General features: G+C 43.1%; 1 protein-coding gene across 2 annotated transcripts in view; it reads left to right on the plus strand.

The window, feature by feature from the left end:
• The window catches only part of ADNP (activity dependent neuroprotector homeobox), a 42,798-nt gene that overhangs the window by 16,568 nt on the left and 6,957 nt on the right, over positions 1 to 19,273 (plus strand). For both annotated transcript variants that reach the window (XM_082272176.1, XM_082272177.1), the window contains one exon: positions 14,960 to 15,076. In XM_082272176.1, the coding sequence (XP_082128302.1) occupies positions 14,969 to 15,076 (108 nt within the window). In that variant the 5' untranslated portion in view covers positions 14,960 to 14,968. The remainder of the gene's footprint in view (positions 1 to 14,959; positions 15,077 to 19,273) is intronic.

A 19,273-nucleotide genomic window follows, 5' to 3' on the forward strand; every position in this document is an offset into this window, starting at 1 on the left:
TCTTCAATGCATTTAAACTGGGAGGTGCAGGTTTTTTTTTTTTTTTAACTGACCACAAATGCAGCATGCAGGATTTTTAACACCCCTTCAAAAGGTGCCGATAATGGCCGACAATAAATTTTATATTCATTTAAATTCAAGTTATTAGTTAAAAAGTTGAATATAATACAATCATTTTCTAAAAATATGTTTTTTTAAAAACCCATCAATTATGCTTTTGGCCAAGTGCATCCCGGATTTTCCTTTTCAGCACCAGAATTCACATTTTGGTGCACCATTAGCGAGCGATAAGTGATGCTGGGGGATGGTAAATGGTTTTGCCCCAAACAGCTCAGTACACACGGGGCACTTGGTGTAGCACAGGGCTTGACAAATTTGAATCCAGGTGCCAGCCAAAAAAGTTAGAACCAGATCTTACGGGTGGAACATGTAATCCGTTCCTGAAGGTGAACTTCTCCTTTAACCCTTCACAGCCAGAGGCATTTGTTGGTGTGTTTTTTTTTTTGTGTTTTTGTTTTGTTTTGCACACATTTAAAAAATCATTTTAGGCCTGAGTTTGAATTTGATTGCTGTTGTTGTCCTTGTTGTAGAGATTTTGTTGTCCTCCAGTCCAAATTGATTTGTTGGACGAGACAGGCAGTGCTTTGAATTTTTACAAATGGTGGTGCAGATGCCATTCAGCCCCGGCTCACACTAATATGGCTTCAGATCCGACATAGCGGTGCGACTTCATGGTGGCTTGCATATGACTTGTTTAACAGAAGTCAATGTAAGTTCTATTGAAGTCAGACCAAAAGTAGTGCATGTACCTTTTTTCTCAAGTCGCTCCTATTAGAACAGTTCCATTGCCGCTAATGGGGCGTGACCTCGTCATGCGACTTTAAACTCTCAAGTCATGTGACAAGTCACGCCAGTGGGATCCGGGCTTTAAACCTTGAAAGGGGTCCTAACCCTTCCTCTCTCTATGCAAAAACGAAAAATAAATTGTCTGGAATTGAACTGTAGGGCGAAGCATCTGATGGCGTTGTCATGTGACCAACACTGCAAAGAACAATGAGTAGATGGGGTTGATTTACTAAAACTGGAGAATGCTAAATCTTGTGCAGTTTTGCATGGTAGCCAATCAGCTTCCAGGTTTTATTGTCCAATCTTAATTGAACAAACTGTTGAAAAATTGAATTTGGATCTTACATTGGAAGGTTAGTAGTCGTGTCTGCCACCATCCCAAGAAATGTTTGTAGTTTGTGGTGCCTCAAGTCAAAAGTGGGATTTTAAGGGCAGGAGTAACAGGGGTAAGCGGTAGTAATGCAATAAGTAAAATGTCTTTACAAATAGTATAAATGATATGAATAAATTATGTACAAACTTTCAAGGTGAAAAATGGGTGCCACTGGCACAATGGGCCTTTACCCATTTTTCACCTTGAAATTTGTACATAATTTATTCATATCATTTATACTATTTGTAAATAAATTTTACTTATTGCATTACTACCGCTTACCTCTGTTACTCCTGCCCTTAAAATCCCACTTTTGACTTGAGGCACCACAAACTACAAAAAAATTGAACAAACTGAAGTTAGAAGCTGATTGGCTGCTGTGCACAGCTGTCCCAGATTTTGCACACTCCAGTTTTAGTAAATCAACCCCTAAGTATATGTAAGCATTTGACTTTTTGCGCCTTTTTTTTTTTCCTTTAATTTTGGGTACAGGTCTGCTTTGAGTTGAGTTTTCTTATAGAAAGCAGTTGCCCTAAAGTGTTTTTGCTGATATGTGGAGCAGAATGTCTGTCTTTTTGGTTATGGGTTTTTGAACATCACTGAATTTCAAAGGTCTTTTAGTGTCGGTATTCCTGCTCTGGTGGTATATTATGTTGCTTCTGGGTGCCGTGTGATGCTCAGTCAGATATCGGTCAAATCATAACCTTTTTTTTTTTTTTTAGTTTTGGATACAGCTGAGAAGGCACAGAACCCTTTTTACTGCTATCTGGGGCTCTAGTAGAAAGATTTCTCTCACTTCCTGTTCTGATACGTTTCACCAGACAGGAATTAGGGGTAAATCTCCCAACGGCAACACAAAATTGCTTTTCCTAAGTAGAGAAAGATTAGAACTCAGAAAAGTGAAGACTTCCATAGGGCAGTCCAGCCTGGAGGGCCACATCTCATAAATTGCAGGAGAGTGCGGTACGTCAAGGTAACAGTTGAGGCAAAGATAAAGCATCTTGTATGTTTCCATGTTGCTTTTTTATTTAAATTTTTATTGTATCTAGTGGGTGGGAGGTCATTTTTGGTAGCCTCTCCTGAGCCATACATAAGGATAAATCTAGTTAGGCCCAGGTGTATTTTGTTTTTAGGATCCTGGGATTTCTCTCATCTTGGCTTTTTAACCTAGTTCCATTTTCATATTTGGGTCCCTTTGGGGCTATTTACTAATGACTGAAATAAGATCTGTTTATTTGGTCCCATAGCCACCAGTTGGATTCAGACCTGCATCATAACACGACTGGCTTTTACAGGCCACAGATGGCTCTTATTTGAGTCTTTTTTTTTTTTTTTTTATGTTAAGAACCAATAGGCTTCATTTAAAGCGGAGTTCCACTCGTTTTTAAAGCGGAGTTCCCGCCTCAATTTTATTTCAATAAAAATACCCCCGGGACAGTCAGGGCAGTGCATTTCAGCAATGATAGCCTCTGAACTGTCCCCTGTTTCACTTACCTTTTAGAAGAAATACTTACCTTGAAAATGTCTTGACCAGCGCTGCAATCTCAGGTGTGGGCAGCTGAAGCCGGAGCGTCCTCTTCGGTGATGTCGGAGTCTCGGAATGCCCTGCACCGGCCCCGCTCAGCGCTTCCAGTGCAGGGATGACCATCCCTGCACAGCTTCTGGGAATGCCCAAAAGCTACTCAGCAGGGAATAACGCGCCTGCACTGGAACTGACGAGCGGGCGCATTGACTCTTGGGAGCGATGGACGTTCAGCTCCCAGGAGTCAACGCAAGCAGGAAGAGATGGCCGCGGCCGCAGAGGGAGGGAGTGGAAGGAAGGTGAGTATATTTTCTTTAATAACACGGTAAGTAAATAAAAAAAATTATCCAATTCTTTTTCAGCTACATTACAGCAAGCGGATGGTGTAAAGTCAATATTGAGGCCGAAACTCCGCTTTAAGTTTATTAAAAGTCAGAGGCTGCAAAAAGTTTAGCTGCTGATTTTTAATGAACACAAGCTCACCTGTCCCACAATCCAGCGATGCGGCCGCCTGAAGCCTCTCTCCTTTCTCTCGCCTCTTCCTGGCACAAGTGTGGGCACCTGGCTGTGACTGCTTGTGGCTTCACAGCCGGGTGCGCATTGCGCCTCCTCAGTGCCTTGGCAATCTTCTGGGACCTGTGACGTGTCCCAGAAGATTGCAGAAAAACTAGGTACCCCCTCGCCCCCCAATAAAATGACATGCTGAATGTGGCATGTAAGGGGGGTGAGGAATGCTTAAAGCGGAAGTTCCACTTCTGGGAAACGCATGCTGTGTTTTTGGATAGTAGTCCCAATATTTTTGCTGTAGTCCATTTCTAGAGTTGACATCATATAAACAGGAGTTTGGGGAGCAGCATGTTGTGCCCATTGTCCTGTATTTGCTTGAGAACACCTTTTTTGTGTGCGTTATGCTTGACATTTTCTGAAAAGCCCATGTTAGCCAACCAGATCTCTTTAATGTATTTAAGTTTTTAGATGGTTAAAGAGGTAATCTTGCCTTCAAACGCCTATTGACATTTTTTCTGGGTGATTCTAGCGAGGATTTACATGTCTCTCCCAGTTGGGTCTGTAGCATAATTAAGTCTTAAGCGACCAAACCAATAACATTGATTTGTTTCATCTGTAGAGATGGAGCCGTGGCCTATCAGCGATTTAGTCTCATTACAGGTTGATTCTCTGGGTGCGATTGGTAAGCCTTTATTTTCTAGAAAGTCTTCATAGACCTGGCTTGGGTTTCAAGTATAGCATGGTGTGGAGCCAAAAGAAGGAAAAATAGTTCTCATGATCGATAGGACCAGAATAGATGTTATGATGTGGAACCATAAATCCAATGCGGAGGCATTAATTTTACGTTGTGTCAAATATGGGTTTGGAAGAGAAATCTAGTGCTGCTTCATGAATCTCCTCTAAATAGACTCCTGACCATCCAGGGCCTCTTGCTGAGCAGTCTCATGTTGTCAGCACCCTATCTATCCAGTGCTTCTTGCCATCTAGCCTCCTATAATTTGCCCACTGGCAGTTCTGGGTCATAGCATCTAGTCTCCTTTAGTGGGCCAGATAACCATCTTAGAACCTCTTAGCAAACATTTCCTATAGTCAGGCCCCTTGAGGGACCTTTTGGCAATCCAGGGCCTCTTGTCGAGCAGCCTCCAGTTCTTATGGGATCCTTGGCCATCCAGGGCCTCTTGTCGAGCAGCCTCCAGTTCTTATGGGATCCTTGGCCATCCAGGGCCTCTTGTCAAGCAGTCTCCAGTTCTTATGGGAACCTTGGCCATCCAGGGCCTCTTGTCTAGCAGTCTCCTGTTCTTGAGGGATTCTTGGCCATCCAGGGTCTCTTGTCGAGCAGTCTCCTGTTCTTATGGGAACCTTGGCCATCCAGGGCCTCTTGTCTAGCAGTCTCCTGTTCTTGAGGGATTCTTGGCCATCCAGGGTCTCTTGTCGAGCAGTCTCCTGTTCTTATGGGAACCTTGGCCATCCAGGGCCTCTTGTCTAGCAATCTCCTGTTCTTGAGGGATTCTTGGCCATCCAGGGTCTCTTGTCGAGCAGTCTCCTGTTCTTATGGGAACCTTGGCCATCCAGGGCCTCTTGTCTAGCAATCTCTTGTTCTTGAGGCATCCTAGGCCATCCAGGGCCTCTTGTTGAGCAGTCTCCAGTTCTTATGGGAACCTTGGCCATCCAGGGCCTCTTGTCTAGCAGTCTCCTGTTCTTGAGGGATTCTTGGCCATCCAGGGTCTCTTGTCGAGCAGTCTCCTGTTCTTATGGGAACCTTGGCCATCCAGGGCCTCTTGTCTAGCAATCTCTTGTTCTTGAGGCATCCTAGGCCATCCAGGGCCTCTTGTTGAGCAGTCTCCAGTTCTTATGGGAACCTTGGCCATCCAGGGCCTCTTGTCTAGCAATTTCCTGTTCTCAAGGTCCCTTAGCCATCCAGGTTAGTCTCCTGCTCTTTAGGCCCTCTGGCCACTCCTGCCTTCAAGGCCATCCTGAGCAGTCTCTTACAGTTTGAGTCTTCTACAATTTTCTGACCACAACTACTTGGATTTCTTGGTTTTATTTTGAAATTGTATTTGCTATTGGCAGCAGTAATAAATGTACTCTTTAGCATGCTTTTCATACCACAGTCACCATATCGCCAGTGCTTCCCAGATATCAAGGATTTTTGGGGAATGCGTAGTATTTTTGTTTCTATATTCTGAGATGAAGATGCGTCATCTGTTGTTCCGATATTGGAAGGTTAAGTAGAACTTTGGATAAGTTGAGGGGGAAGTTTAGAACCTGGTTTAGGTTTTAGGTGCTATGGCCCTATTGGGGAGAGTTCCTAGTGTTTTCTACCCTGTGGGGACACAAAGTAAGGGGAAATCCAGTATTGGACAACTATCACTGGTAAAGGATAAGTAAGGGGAAATCTACCTAGCAGATAAGGAAAAGAGCATCACCAAGCCCATAAAACTATGATGAATGATGTGTATCTGCCTGATTAGAGGGGTGCAGTATATAGGAGGTGTATTCGGTCTGGTGGCTGTGATCTGTAGTAGGTATGTACTGGGATGTACAGTCTCTGTATCTGATGTTACAGCTGATCCCATCTTCCATTCATCTTAGCAGGTTGTGGTATTATTGGAAGGGTGGTCCTGTCACCTCCCGCTGGTATACATCTCAGAAAAGAGCTCATGGTATCTCATTGCTGTGTGTGAAAGTGATGATGTGGTTTCCCTGGAAACACCTTGCAACTTCTGCAGAGATGTGGAAAGTTTTATAGAATGCGACGGCTTTCTTCATGGTGAGTGTTACACACTTCATCGCTATCGGGAATGTAGAAAGGCTGGCAGGTGGATTCAGAACTGCAAGGAACAACCAAGGAGTACAGTAAGCCTTACCAACCCATCTACATTTTTTTTTTTTAGAATTTATAGTCCTGATCTCTAAATTGTTACAAGGTTTGCATCGGTTCTTCTCTGTAATGTTCAAATCAAGTCACCGGTCAGACTCATCAATATCTAGATTAGGTGAATACACCCCAACAATCTCACTTTTAAAGCTTAACTCCAGGCTAAGAACTAAATATCGAGATGAAATATACATATGCATACTGCAAACCTTCCAAAGTTTTTGAATTTGTTTATCCAGTCCTGTGATTTACACAGCTCTGCCACGCAACACAGCCGGGTGGATGACACCACTTACAAATAAGGCTTTACAGTGGTGCCCACTCTCCTTGACCAGCCTGATAACTGGACAGTGATGGAGCAGCAGCAGAGTGATGAGGTCTTCTGCCTACTCCTTCTATCACCATGTTCCTTGTAACTGTTTGCACACAGCACACCCGATTTGCACTTTGTTCTGTCCCTCCCTTTCTCAGTCTGATCTCTGCTGTACTGTTCACTGCAGTATTAATATTCAAAAATACAGGGTTGCTAACTTTTTTCTTTTTTATTGATATACTTATGCAGCTTTCACTAACCTATACAGGTGGCAATGGGCTTGAGGTATAAAAACTTGAGTGCCGTCCGGGGCACAGTGACAGGGTTTCTGTAGACACCATCTATCTCCCTTGACTCCCATATACTGACCTAACCTGCACCCCCATGCAACTCCTTGTTCTTGTACAGCTGGTGAGAACCCAGGTATGGTGGGGCCTGCTACCCTGTGATACTGCCTGGCCTTAGCGGCCAATAGCCAGCTCCAAGGTGGGATGTCAGATACTGCTGACTTCAGTGTTGGCTGCTGCAGAGTGCAGGTAAGGTGGGTATATGTGAAGAGGGATGTCCTTTGCAGATACACTATCACAGGGGGGGGGGGGGGTTAAACTCCGTTTTCACTACGGCCACATTTACGTAGGGTTTTTTCCTCAGAGAATAGGTGCAGGAACTCAATCACCCGCATAACCCCATCTTTGCAGCTGAATCGCATTGAATGGTGGGTGTGGCCAAACAGTGGGAGGACCATAGATGGGCAATAAATACTAGGAGTGTGTTATGTGCCGAGTTCAGGGATTCTCTACTACAAAGTTCAGGGGCTCCCTATGTACGGGGGTGCAGGGGCTCCCTATGTACGGGGGTGCAGGGGCTCCCTATGTACGGGGGTGCAGGGGCTCCCTATGTACGGGGGTGCAGGTTTCAGGGGGTGTGCTATGCACAGTGTGCAGTTTAGCTCTTTCACATGCTGTCCACATCTCACTTCTACCTCTCCTCCTGGGCATGAGGGCCACATGAATTGGCCTGGCAGGCCGGACTTTGGCCCATGGGTCTTGTGTTTGTCACATGCACTATGATGTCACTACGTGGGCAAGGTGCCAGTGTCTTTTTAATGAATATACTATATAAATATTGTAATGGCAGCTGCTGGTTCTTGTCATGTTGAAGGACCTTGTACATGCTAAGCATGGCAGCATCCCCCCCCCATAAAGTAATCTGGTTCTAATGTTCTGTACAAGTGTGTGTGTGAATATATATATATATATATATATATATATATATATATATATATATATATATATATATATGTCTCCGCTCTGTAGGCTGCGTTGCACTTGTTGTGATGAGGAGTTCAGTGTGGTTTACCTGCAGTGCAGTGAGTGGAAGTTGCCGCAGGGATTGATTGCTTCACTGATTTGAGTCTGTGCTGCTTGGAGTTCTGAGGAGGCTGGGATTGCTGTCATCCTCTGACAGTTCTGGTTCCCTGATTTCCCCAACTGTTGGGTTTGGAAGTCTTTCCTGATTGAAATATTTAATACAAAACCGTTTGTTTTTTAGTCTGATATATGTAGTTTTGTTTTATAAATCAGTTTGGTGTGTGTTTTCTTTTATTCTCCCTTTTTTGTAAATTGAAAAAAAAATAAAAACTGGTACTCTCCTCTGTTGCTAGGCAACAGTCAGCATCCCCTGAAGTAGGCTGATTGCAGGAGATGTACAGTGCTGTGTATGACCAGTCTGGCCAGAAGGTCTACCACATGTTTCTATAGCAGCATCACAATTTATCCTGATTTTAAATGTACCCTGCAATGAATGTAATGGAAACAGCCAAGTATTTTAGTCACTAAGTTGGTTCTATTATTCATTTTATTTTGTTTTATTTTATTGGTTGTATTGTTGGTAACTTTGTGTCTTGTTCTGTTTATTGTGATCTTGTGTTGTCGGAGTATGTGTCGCAGTAATTTCTCTATGGGAGAAGTTAGAATATAAAGTATTCTGATTGTGGAAGTCACTGTTGCCAGTTATCTAAAAAGTTTAGGCAGTTGAGGCTACAAAAGAGAGCCCTTTATTCTTCTATGCATGCAGCACTTTCAGGCTTGTTTGCCCTAATCACTCTTTACAAATGTTCAAGAAAGCGGTTTGTTGGGTGGACTTGGTGTTATTTTTCATCTATTTGTATTTTTAATAGAAATATTTTTCATTTCCCTCATCTCCCTTCACCTGGAAGATTTGGAGAGGTCCATCCAGGCTTTTCTGACAGGTTCTGGTTTCAGCAAATAATTTGTAGTAAAGTCGCTGCTGCTGCTGCATTGTGTAATATTTCACTTTAATCCGGACTCCTGTGACTCCTCCACATGATCAAATCTGATGCTGTGTGCCGTCCGTGTACACCTTGCTTGTTCTAATCATCTTAACCACTTGCTACCAAATCCTGTACCTCATCGGCTTGAAGTGGCTGTACCGCGATAATCTGCAGCTGCGGGCATCACTCCGGTACCGGTTTTTTTTTTTTTTAAAGCCGACGGTTGGCTCTCTTGTAATGAAAACCAATGTGGCTAAGCAGCTGTAAGTGATGATGTCCGTCTCTTCCCCGGGCTCACCCGTCCCACCGGGAGACCTGAGCGACCGGCTCAGGAGCCAACAGCACCAGTTTTAAAAAATCAAAACGCCGATCTTGGCCTTTGAATACTCTCTGGTGCAGAGGAGGGTTTTTGGGGGTCTTCTAGACAACAGATCCCTCCATTAGGTGGACCTGTCACAAGGAATGTTTACATTTTCTTGTGACAGCAACATTAGGTGGACCTGTCACTGCCTATAAGCCCCCATTCACACTAGCGCGACTTGTCAGACGACTTGGTCGTCTGACAAGTTGCGGTGGGTCACTCGCCATAGATTAGCACAGGACCCGTTCTAATAGGATCGACACAAGTCGCTCTGACTTAGAAAAAGGGTCCTGTACTACTTCGGGGCGACCTGGAGGCGACTTGCATTGACTTCAATTTTTTTTTTTTTCAGTGTAAAAAAAATAAATAAATAAACAGAAAAAAAATATATAAAGTGCCCCATCCCTCTGTGCTCACGTGCAAGTGAACGCATACGAAAGTCGCCAGCGTAAATGTAAACCGCGTTCAAACCACGTGTGAGGTATCGCTGCGATCGATAGGAGAGCAAATATTCTAGCCCTAGACCCCCTCTAACTCTAAACTGGTAACCGTTAAAAATGTTTAAAGCGTCGCCTATGGAGACTAAGTCTCGCCATTCCATGAGCGTGCGCAATTTTAAAGCCTTACATGTTAGGTATCTATTTACTTGACACAATGTCATCTTTCACCTTATACGCAAAAATTTCTTCAACTTTATTTTTTAATTCACGAAAGGGTTTTTTTTTTTTTTTTAATCTGTAAATTTGTGTTTGAAAGACCGCTGCGCAAGTGTGACAAAATATTGCAACCACTGCCATTTTATTCTCTAGGGTCTCTGCTAGCTATATATATATATATATATATATATATATATATATATATATATATATATATATATATATATATATATATATATATATATATATATATATATATATATATATTATAATATAAATTGGGCGTTTGAAGCAATATTCTAGCAAAAAAAAATACTGATTTAACTTTTAAACAGTAGCTTTTCAGATTTGCACCTTTTCGTTCGGTGTGTGTTTTGAATGGCTGCTTGGAAAACAGAAGGCTCATTTCACAAAGCGAAATAAGCATCCTAAATTCAAAAAGAAGTCCGTATTCAACTAATCTAAAGAGAACTGCAATTTTAGAGTACTGGCTAAAAAGATCCTTAAAGAGCTTGTAAACCTCGATTTGTTTTTTTTAAAAAAAAACGAACACCTGAAAGAAAAACCCATAATGAGCTAGTATGCATCGCATACTAGCTCATTATGAAATACTTACCTTAGAACGCAGTGCGGACCGCTCCCCTGTCTCATGGGTGACATGTTTGGTCGCCCTTCTTCCGGGTTTGCGGCATCCTGCCATCTGATTGGCTGAAGCTGCGGTGAGGTCACTCCCGCATATGCACGCGGGAGCCAACAGTGACGGCACGGGGCTCTGAAGGAATGGCACCAGCGGCCGTTCCTTCAGAGTGCATGCGCCAGTGACGTCACTGGCTGCATGTAAGTTAAATATCTCCTAAATGGTACATGTTTAGGAGATATTTACAGTACCTATAGGTAATTCTTATCATAGGCTTACCTATAGGTACAAGTTGCAGAGGAGGGTTTACTTCCTCTTTAATGCCACCTCCGAAACCCCGATGCAAAATTCTCCCAGCCATTGGCTGTCGCTGCTGTCAAAGTCAGCTAGCCAATCAGGAGAGAGAAGGGCCGTGTCAGGGCTCCGTGTCTGAATTGACACATGGAGCTGTGACTCGGCTCGGTTGCCCCCATAGCAAACTGCTTGCTGTGGGGGCACTGAACAGGAGGGAGGGACCAGGAGAGCAGAAGAGGGACCCGAGAAGAGTATTAGTTTTGCTCTGTGCAAATCCACTGCAACAGAGCAGGTGAATATAACATGTTTGTAATTTTTATAGGAAAAAACGAGACTTTACGATCGCTTTAACTGAAGAAGCTGATTGGTTGCCATGCACAGCTGCTCCAGTTTTGATAAATTCCCCTCTGTTTTCTTGCAATAAGGACTCCTTGCCTTCCTCTTGCAAGATGCTTTAGAATGTTCATTGAGCTCTCGGTACATTCTTGGCACACCTCAGTGTAAGGTTGGACGAAGCACTGGGGTCACCCCAACCTGACCGATTGAGACCCCAAAGTCCCCAAATCTGAAAAAAGGCAAGGGACTTGGGAGCTCCCATTACTACTCTGGATGGGGAGTTTCAAATGGTTCAGTTCCACTTTAAAGTGGTAGTGCACCAAAATAAAAATTCTGGACCGAAACCGAAATTTCAGGATACACTTGGCTGAAAAAAACCAAAACTGAAAGACAGGTTTTTATTTATATATATATATATATATATATATATATATATATATATATATATATATATAGATAGATAGATAGATTTGTACTATATTTGACTTTTTAATCCTATGAATTTAAATGAATATGAATTTTGTTTTTGGCCATTATCGGCAAAACGCTGCTAACCCAATTTTTGGGGCATCCCTAGTTTATATCGATCCAGTTAGGTTATGGCATAATGTTGTAGTTTGTGTGGCATATTAGCGTATTATGGCAGACTTGGGCTGGCCATACATTATACAATTTTTTTTCTTATTCAATTTCCTTTAGATTTACCTTAAACTATGTAGTGTAAGATGCCTGCCTTGTTTTATTCAAATTGAAAGTGTTTAGGTGTGACCTCATATTATTATGTTTTTGGTAATTCTAACGGAAAAATTAGAACAGACAATTATCAGCTTTAGGCTGCCCATACATTATACAATTTTCGTGTTCAATTTCCTTTTAGATTTACCTTGAACTATGTAGTGCAAGGGGCCTGCCTGATTGCATACAAATTGAGTGTTTTAGGTTTGACCTCCTATATTATATGGTTTTGGTAAATCTAAAGGAAAATTGTATAGTGTATGGCCAGCCTTACCTGTCATAATGTGCCCTTTGCCACCGCGCTGTCACTGATCCTTCCTTGGGGGTTCTGGCTTTTTGGACACTTGGCTATGCCGCGATGACATCTTTCCATGCATGTGTACAGGAGTTAAATCATTACGGCACAGATGGGGTGCTGTACATGCCTGCTGAGCTGTGCATGCGCGGCTCAGTGTACATGGCGGCTGACAGGTGAGAGGAAGCAGCAATGACAAGAGACGATTAGGGTCTCTACTGTCATAAAAACATTGCCTGTTAGCAATGTTTAAAGAGACTTTAATACCACCTAAAGCCTATAATAATTTACCAGTTACCATCGAAGTACATTCTCTACCGGAAACCACATGTTAAATAACTTTAAAGAAGTGCGGAAGGGTTAGATTCCTGGTCAGGTTTGTATTGCGATCTGTGTCCCAGCTATAGAGATTTCACCTTCCCTATTGGTCTGGGTGACCGCTGGCTCTGGTGCAGGAAAGGAGGGGGAAATTCACTATAAAACCAGAAGTTGGGGGGGGGGGGGGGGGGAACTTGTGTTTGACAACTTTCTGAGGGAATAACTCCTCTGTTTATGGACTTTTCCTGTTGTGTTTTGAGGACGAGAAGTAAAGGGCTCCCCAACTGGGAACAAAAAAAAACCCTCCTAAACCTGACCATGTTTTTTAATCCATTAAAGTGGTTGTAAAGGCTGAAGTTTTTTTTTTTTATACCTTCATGCATTCTATGAATTAAGGTAAAAAACCTTCTGGGCCTGATCTTAATCCAGCGATGGGCCCGAGGCTCTCCTGGATCCTGGGTCTCTCCCTATCTGATTGGGTGAGATGCAGCAGCAGGGGCCATTGGCTCCCGCTGCAGTCAATCGCAGCCAGAGGACGGGGCTGACCTGCGCTCTGTCTTTATGGAGCAGCTTGCTGTAGGGGCAGTTGGCAAGGGGAAGGGGCCCAGAGCGTCAGCCGGGGGACCCGAAAACGGGCGGATCGGGGCTGCTCTGTGCAAAACTATAACAGAGCATATAAGTAGAACATTGTTGGTATTTTTTTGTAATATATCTTTTTCCCTTTACATTCACTTTAACTTCCTTATCCAAAACTTTAATAGTTTTGCTTTATATACATTTAAAGCTTTATAAAAATGCAACCTGTGAAAAATAAACAAAGCCCAGGGTGAATGTACACACGACTATAACCGGGTCCAAATTAAGGGAAAGGATATATGGTGTTTAGATTGTAAGCTAGATTTCGATGGGTAAATCAGGTGATAGTGAGGTTGTTTTACTAAGGGATTATAGAATGTTCACTTGGCATAGTAACTGTTTATTTTGTGAAGTGATTATTTATCGTATATATAATGAACCTGGGTTTATTTCAATAAATCCGGTGCCAGCAAAATTCCTTTTTATTTTTCTTACCTGATTGGGTGTTCACTAGAGTGAGCACCGGGTCTACCTTATTCACGGTCACTCAATAGGCTGAATAGAACGGCCTATTTTCCTTCAGTAAATCAATCCTAATGTGCCTCGTTTTCTGACCTCGCTCATTCTGAATATCTGTGGCAATTGATGTTGGGGGAGCAGAAGGGTATTCTGGGGTGTTTGCTACAATCTACCAATAATCATAGAGATGTCTTGTCCTTCTCTACCAATAATCATAGAGATGTCTTGTTCTTATCTACCAATAATCATAGAGATGTCTTGTTCTTATCTACCAATAATCATAGAGATGTCTTGTCCTTCTCTACCAATAATCATAGAGATGTCTTGTCCTTATCCTCTACCAATAATCATAGAGATGTCTTGTCGTTCTCATCCAAGTTTCTGCGGACTCTTAAATAAGAGCTCCAGACCCCCCCCCCCCCAAAAAAAAATAAAAAAATAAAACAAACTTTTAGTATAAGGACACTTACCTGTCCGGAGATCCAGTGATTTCCTCACCTGCACCAATTCTTCAATCGGTTGCAGGCGCAGGCATATGAAGTATTGGAAACAAGAACTGTGCTTCACAGTGGGTTTCCTACTGCGCATGCGTGAGTCTTGCTGTGCCTTGTAAGTGGTCCAGTAGTCTTCTGGGACCTGTGATGTGTCCCAGAAGGCTGCGCGCGGGGGGGGTGAACTTCCAGCTCAGTTGGCCGCAGTGATCTGAGCAGGAAGTGGTAGCAGGTACCTGTCAAAACCAGGTACCCACTACCCCCCTCACCCCAAAAAAGCAGCTTATAGATTATGCAATTTATGCTACCGGAAGGAAAGAAAATTCCTTGGTTCCCCTCATCCACACAGTCAGTTGATGGGGAAATCCCTCCTGCAGCACTGCTGTGTTATGCTGGTGGGGAACCTTCCCTGCCGGCAGAACAATATGTTCACTGCTGGCAGCTATTGCCACCAACAGCGATTGCATAAAAAAAAAAATTTTGACAGGCTGGTTGTAGTCGATCAATGGATCAACTTCAATACAATCAGTCGGCCTGTAGATGGATCGAATCTTGGCCATTCTCTACTGAACTAGCCGAGATTTGATTAATTTATGACCAGCTTTAGTGCATTGTATGCCATCCTCTGTATTACCATTGATCTTATTACTCCAGTGTTTTATTAGTTTCAGACATTCGACCATTGAACCAGTGTTATGAGGGATAAAGGAAAATAAATTAGTTAATGTTCTTCATTTTAAACAGGTGATCCTAAAGCCAAAAGTTGTTTGCTATGTCTAATCTGTCAGAACCCACTGGTACGTGGGTAAAGGTAGAATATAAACGTTGAGCTCTATATAGTAGGAGAGATAATTTAGTATAATAGGAAATCTGTGACTGACCATTAGCATTTTAAGACAATATTTTTCTGAAAACGATTCTTGGTCATGTTTTACTGGCTATGTTCTATAGGCTCACAATTTTCTCCTCTTTGCATGTTTCTTGACCAGCATTTTCTTCTCTTTGCCAGGTAGTAAAAATGTTCCAACTTCCTGTAAATAACCTTGGCAGCTTACGGAAAGCCAGGAAGACAGTGAAGAAGATCCTGGGGGATATTGGCCTGGAGTACTGCAAAGAGCATGTAGAGGTGAGTCTTTTCCTGGGTCTCCATTGTACTTCCACACTCCTTCATAAATGTTATCTAGCACGGTGTTTCTCAACTCCGGTCCTCAAGACACACTAACAGGCCACATTTTAAGTATTACCTTGGGCAGATGCAGACTAGAATACTGCAGTCACTGAGCAGCAAATGATATCACCTGGGATGTATTTCAGTTTTCTTGCAAACCTGGCCTGTTAGTGTGCCCTAAGGACCGGAGTTGAGAAACACTGATCTAGCATGTTAAAGTAATATTAGAGGCTTGACTTTGTCTTTAAAAAAAAAAAAAAAACATGTCATGTAATGGTTTTGCACAGAGCAGCACCAATCTTCCTCGGGTCCTCCGCAGGCACTCCTAGCCCCTCCCTCCTGCCGAGTGCCCTCCAGAGCAAGCAGCGTGCAATGGGGGACACTGAGCAGGCATGCTTTCAAGCCGGTGCTGTCTGTCCATTCACACACACAGCCTCGGCCCCACCCCTCTCGCTCCTCATTGGCTCACCGGTTGTATTTGACAGCAGGGGGGAGCCAATGATGCCCGCTGCTGTCTCACCCAGAGAGGAGGGAGAGTCTCTTGAGAGCCGAGGCTCTCGTGCACACTGATGGATCAGGATTGGGCTCAGGTAAGTATGAGAGGGGCTGCTGCACACAAGTTTTTTTTTTTTATCTGAATGTATAGAATGCATTAAGGTAAAAAACCTGCCTTTATATCTGCTTTTGGAGGACCTGACCTGAATCTGTGCCCAAAAAAGGCAAGATAAGATAAAGGACTAGTCACCATTGTCTGTGGTCTCTCTGAAGCTAAACTTTTCCCCCATTACAGGTTACCATTCCTTGTTCTGTACAGTCTACATGAAGTTAGCAATCTTGCTAATGAAGCGGAGCTTTGCTCCCACATGTTGGTGCCATTTCACACTGCCCTAAAGCACTGCTAACCCACGGTTTTCCATACATGTGAGCTGTGCTTTCCTATTGACTTCTGAGAGGCCCTGCGGTTTTGTTGCGGTTTCAGAAAGCGCACTAAAACTCCTTCATGCTGCATCTTTGGTGCGCTATTTGAAATCGTACCAAAACCACGGGACATCATAGTCTACAGAAAGGCGCAGCTAACCCACACAAAACCTATGGGTTAGCTGCGCTTAGTTCAGAGCACAGTGGGGCAGTGTGAAGCTACCTCCTAATGACTGGTAGGGGAATTATAAAGAAGCAGGAGGAGAGGGGCAGAAAGCATAGATCCAAAGAATGAATGAAGCAGAAACAGGGAGTTCTTGTACTGCAGGTCCCCAGCTACAGCTTAGACTCCAGCAAGGAGAACCGTGAGCAGCACAGTGGTGACCTCTCCCAAATCTGGTAAAACTAGCAGCCTTTAGATATTAGTGAAGCAGCATTGCTTTAGATATCAGGCTGCAGATAAACAACGATGAGGTTCAAGGCATAGTCACATGTCAGGAAATACACTGCTACTTTTTTAGGTGGAAGAAAGATGAACTTTTCAGGATTTGGCTTTGACACGGGGTTAACTTTTCTGGTTGTTTCCTATGAGACAGCAATTCTTCATATTTTCAGTCCTATTCCACTTTTTTCTCAATTTTAAATCATGTATTGATTTCTGAAGCAAGCCATTTGTACATTATTATGCAGTCTGTGTGTGCAGGGCTGCTAGAAGGCCCCCCCCTCCCTTTAGAGCTACATCTTTATCTACCCAACACTTCCAGTGATTGCATTGATTAGAGGGAACTCAAATCTCAATATAGTGTGCAGAATGGCCCTGGGAGGAGGTGAGGATCGTTGACCTGGTAAGGTCGAAGGATCAGGGTCATGTTGCCAAGACTGTAGAACAGTAAAGCTGGATACACCACTATCCAACTTTTGTGGTTAGATTTCCTTCAGATTTACCTTTTCTATGTAGTACAAGGGCCTGCCAGATTGCATACAAATTGAAAGTGTTTAGGTTTGACCTCATATTATATGGTTTTGGTAAGTCTAAAGGAAAAAGTCTTCTTCAGAAAATCTTATAGTGTGTATGGCCCTTAAGGCTTTATGGAGTGGCATGGATGTGGAAGATCTAAGCAATGGCAGTGTGAAAAAAACTGAAATCCTGGGGAAATTTTTCTGTCTTCCTAATTGAAAATGTTGCACATAATTCTTATTTTTTGCAATCCAATGATGATTAAGCCCGGCTTATTTGTGGGAGCATTATAAACTAGTACAACCGTGGCTAAAGCTTCTGAGAATGACACGAGTATTAATTTTCAAAAAGGCTGCTGCTTCTATTTTTATGATGGCAATTTCCATATACTCCAGAATTTTATGAAGATGAATTGCAACTAATGCAAAGTCCCTCTTTGCCATGGAAATGAACTTAATCCCATAAAAAAAAAAATCCACTACATTTGTGAAGAAGTCTTCAGGGCACCCAAGAAAGTCCAACAAGCACCAGGACCGTCTCCTACAGTTGATTCAGCTGCGGGATCGGGGCACCACCAGTGCAGAGCTTGTTCAGGAATAGGAGCAGGCAGGTGAGAGTACATCTGCACACACAGTGAGGAGAAGACTTTTGGAGGATGGCCTGGTGTCAAGAAGAGCAGCAAAGAAGCCACTTCTCTCCAGGAAAAACATCAGGGACAGACTGATATTCTGCCAAAGGTACAGGGACTGGACTGCTGAGGAAAGTAATTTTCTCTGATTAATCTCCTTTCCGATTGTTTTGGGCATCTGGAATAAACCTTGTCCTGAGAAGAAAAGGTGAGCGCTACCATCAGTCCTGTGTCATGCATCCGGAGACCATTCATGTGTGGGGTTCCTTCTCAGCCAAGGGAGTGGGCTCACTCACAATTTTGTCTAAGAACACCGCCATGAATAAAGAATGGTACAAAAACATCTTCTGAGAGCAACTTCTTCCAATCATCCAAGAACAGTTTGGTGATGGACAATGCCTTTTCCAGCATGATGGAGCACCTTACCAATCCTCAAGAGGCAGGTGAACAAAAATCCCCCACAAACACCAAGCATTGATTATGGAAGACTGGGCGGCCATCAGTCAGGATGTGGCCCAGAAGTTGATGGACAACATGCCAGGGTGGACTTTGTGAAAATTAATATTTGTGTCATTCTCAACGTAGCCACGGCTGTAATGTCCCCTGCATGGTGTCTATGTCCCCTGCATGGGAATTATTTTTCGCATGTACATCCTGTTGGGTCTTTTTTTATTTTTTTCAATAAAAAAACATTGTACCAGAAGCTAGTAGTGTTGGTGCTAACAAATGGCCCCTGCCCCCACCTATAACTGGCCTTTGCAGCAAGGAGCATATGGAAGGACTATTCATGTCAAACAAAACCAAAGAAAATTCCCAGCTCAAATCACCATTCAACCTGAAAACAACCGTAATATTAACAGTTTGCATTAAAATCAGGGGTTTAGTTTGCACACATTTGCAAATACATGCGTAAGCTGCGGAGCACAGCAACCCTGCAGTCCTAATAGTGTTGGTGCTGTTTATGCATTCATATGGGAAGTTTCCCTTGCTTTTTGTCCATGTGACAAGAGGAATGAGGACAACTAGTTGCCAGAGCAGGAAGACAGGTGAGAATACAATAAACTGCACAGGTTCTAACCCTTCGCCCCCCACTACATTTTTAAACTTCTCAATAAAAATAAATAAATGCTGCTTTAGTTCTCACCCTGCCTCTGACACAGTCTCCTCAGATGCAACCATTTGGGATCCAGCACCAACCTTTTTCAAGTTTCAATGACACCCAGTGTCATTGAACCAATTTCCTCTGAATACATGGCATCATTGGTCTGCCCCTGGTAGCCCATGAAGAGGTAACTAAAAGTGGGAAGGGGAGGACTTCATCTGTGCGATGTTGGAATGGGACAATAACCTTTTTGCTGAAGTTGGGGTTTTTTAATAGCTTATGAGCCAGACTGTTCTTTTTGTGCCAAATTCTTCTTTTTGAAAGCAGTATAAAATGATGGCGAGGCACCAAGGAGAGGCGTTTGCTTTGCGCCTCTTTCAAATTTGTTTATGCTACAAATAAGGTAATGGGTGGCCATCTAGTACATAGCCTCTCATGCATTGCTTGCACGCTCTTTACTGTGAGAAAGGTGTCTTTATCTTACTACCAAGTGAGGGCGATTTCTGATCCCCTCTATATTTTTCTTTGCTACATTTGTTTTGTGCATGT

Source organism: Pelophylax lessonae (assembly GCF_965119305.1).
Source record: "Pelophylax lessonae genome assembly, chromosome: 11".
NCBI classification, from domain to species: Eukaryota; Metazoa; Chordata; class Amphibia; order Anura; family Ranidae; genus Pelophylax; species Pelophylax lessonae.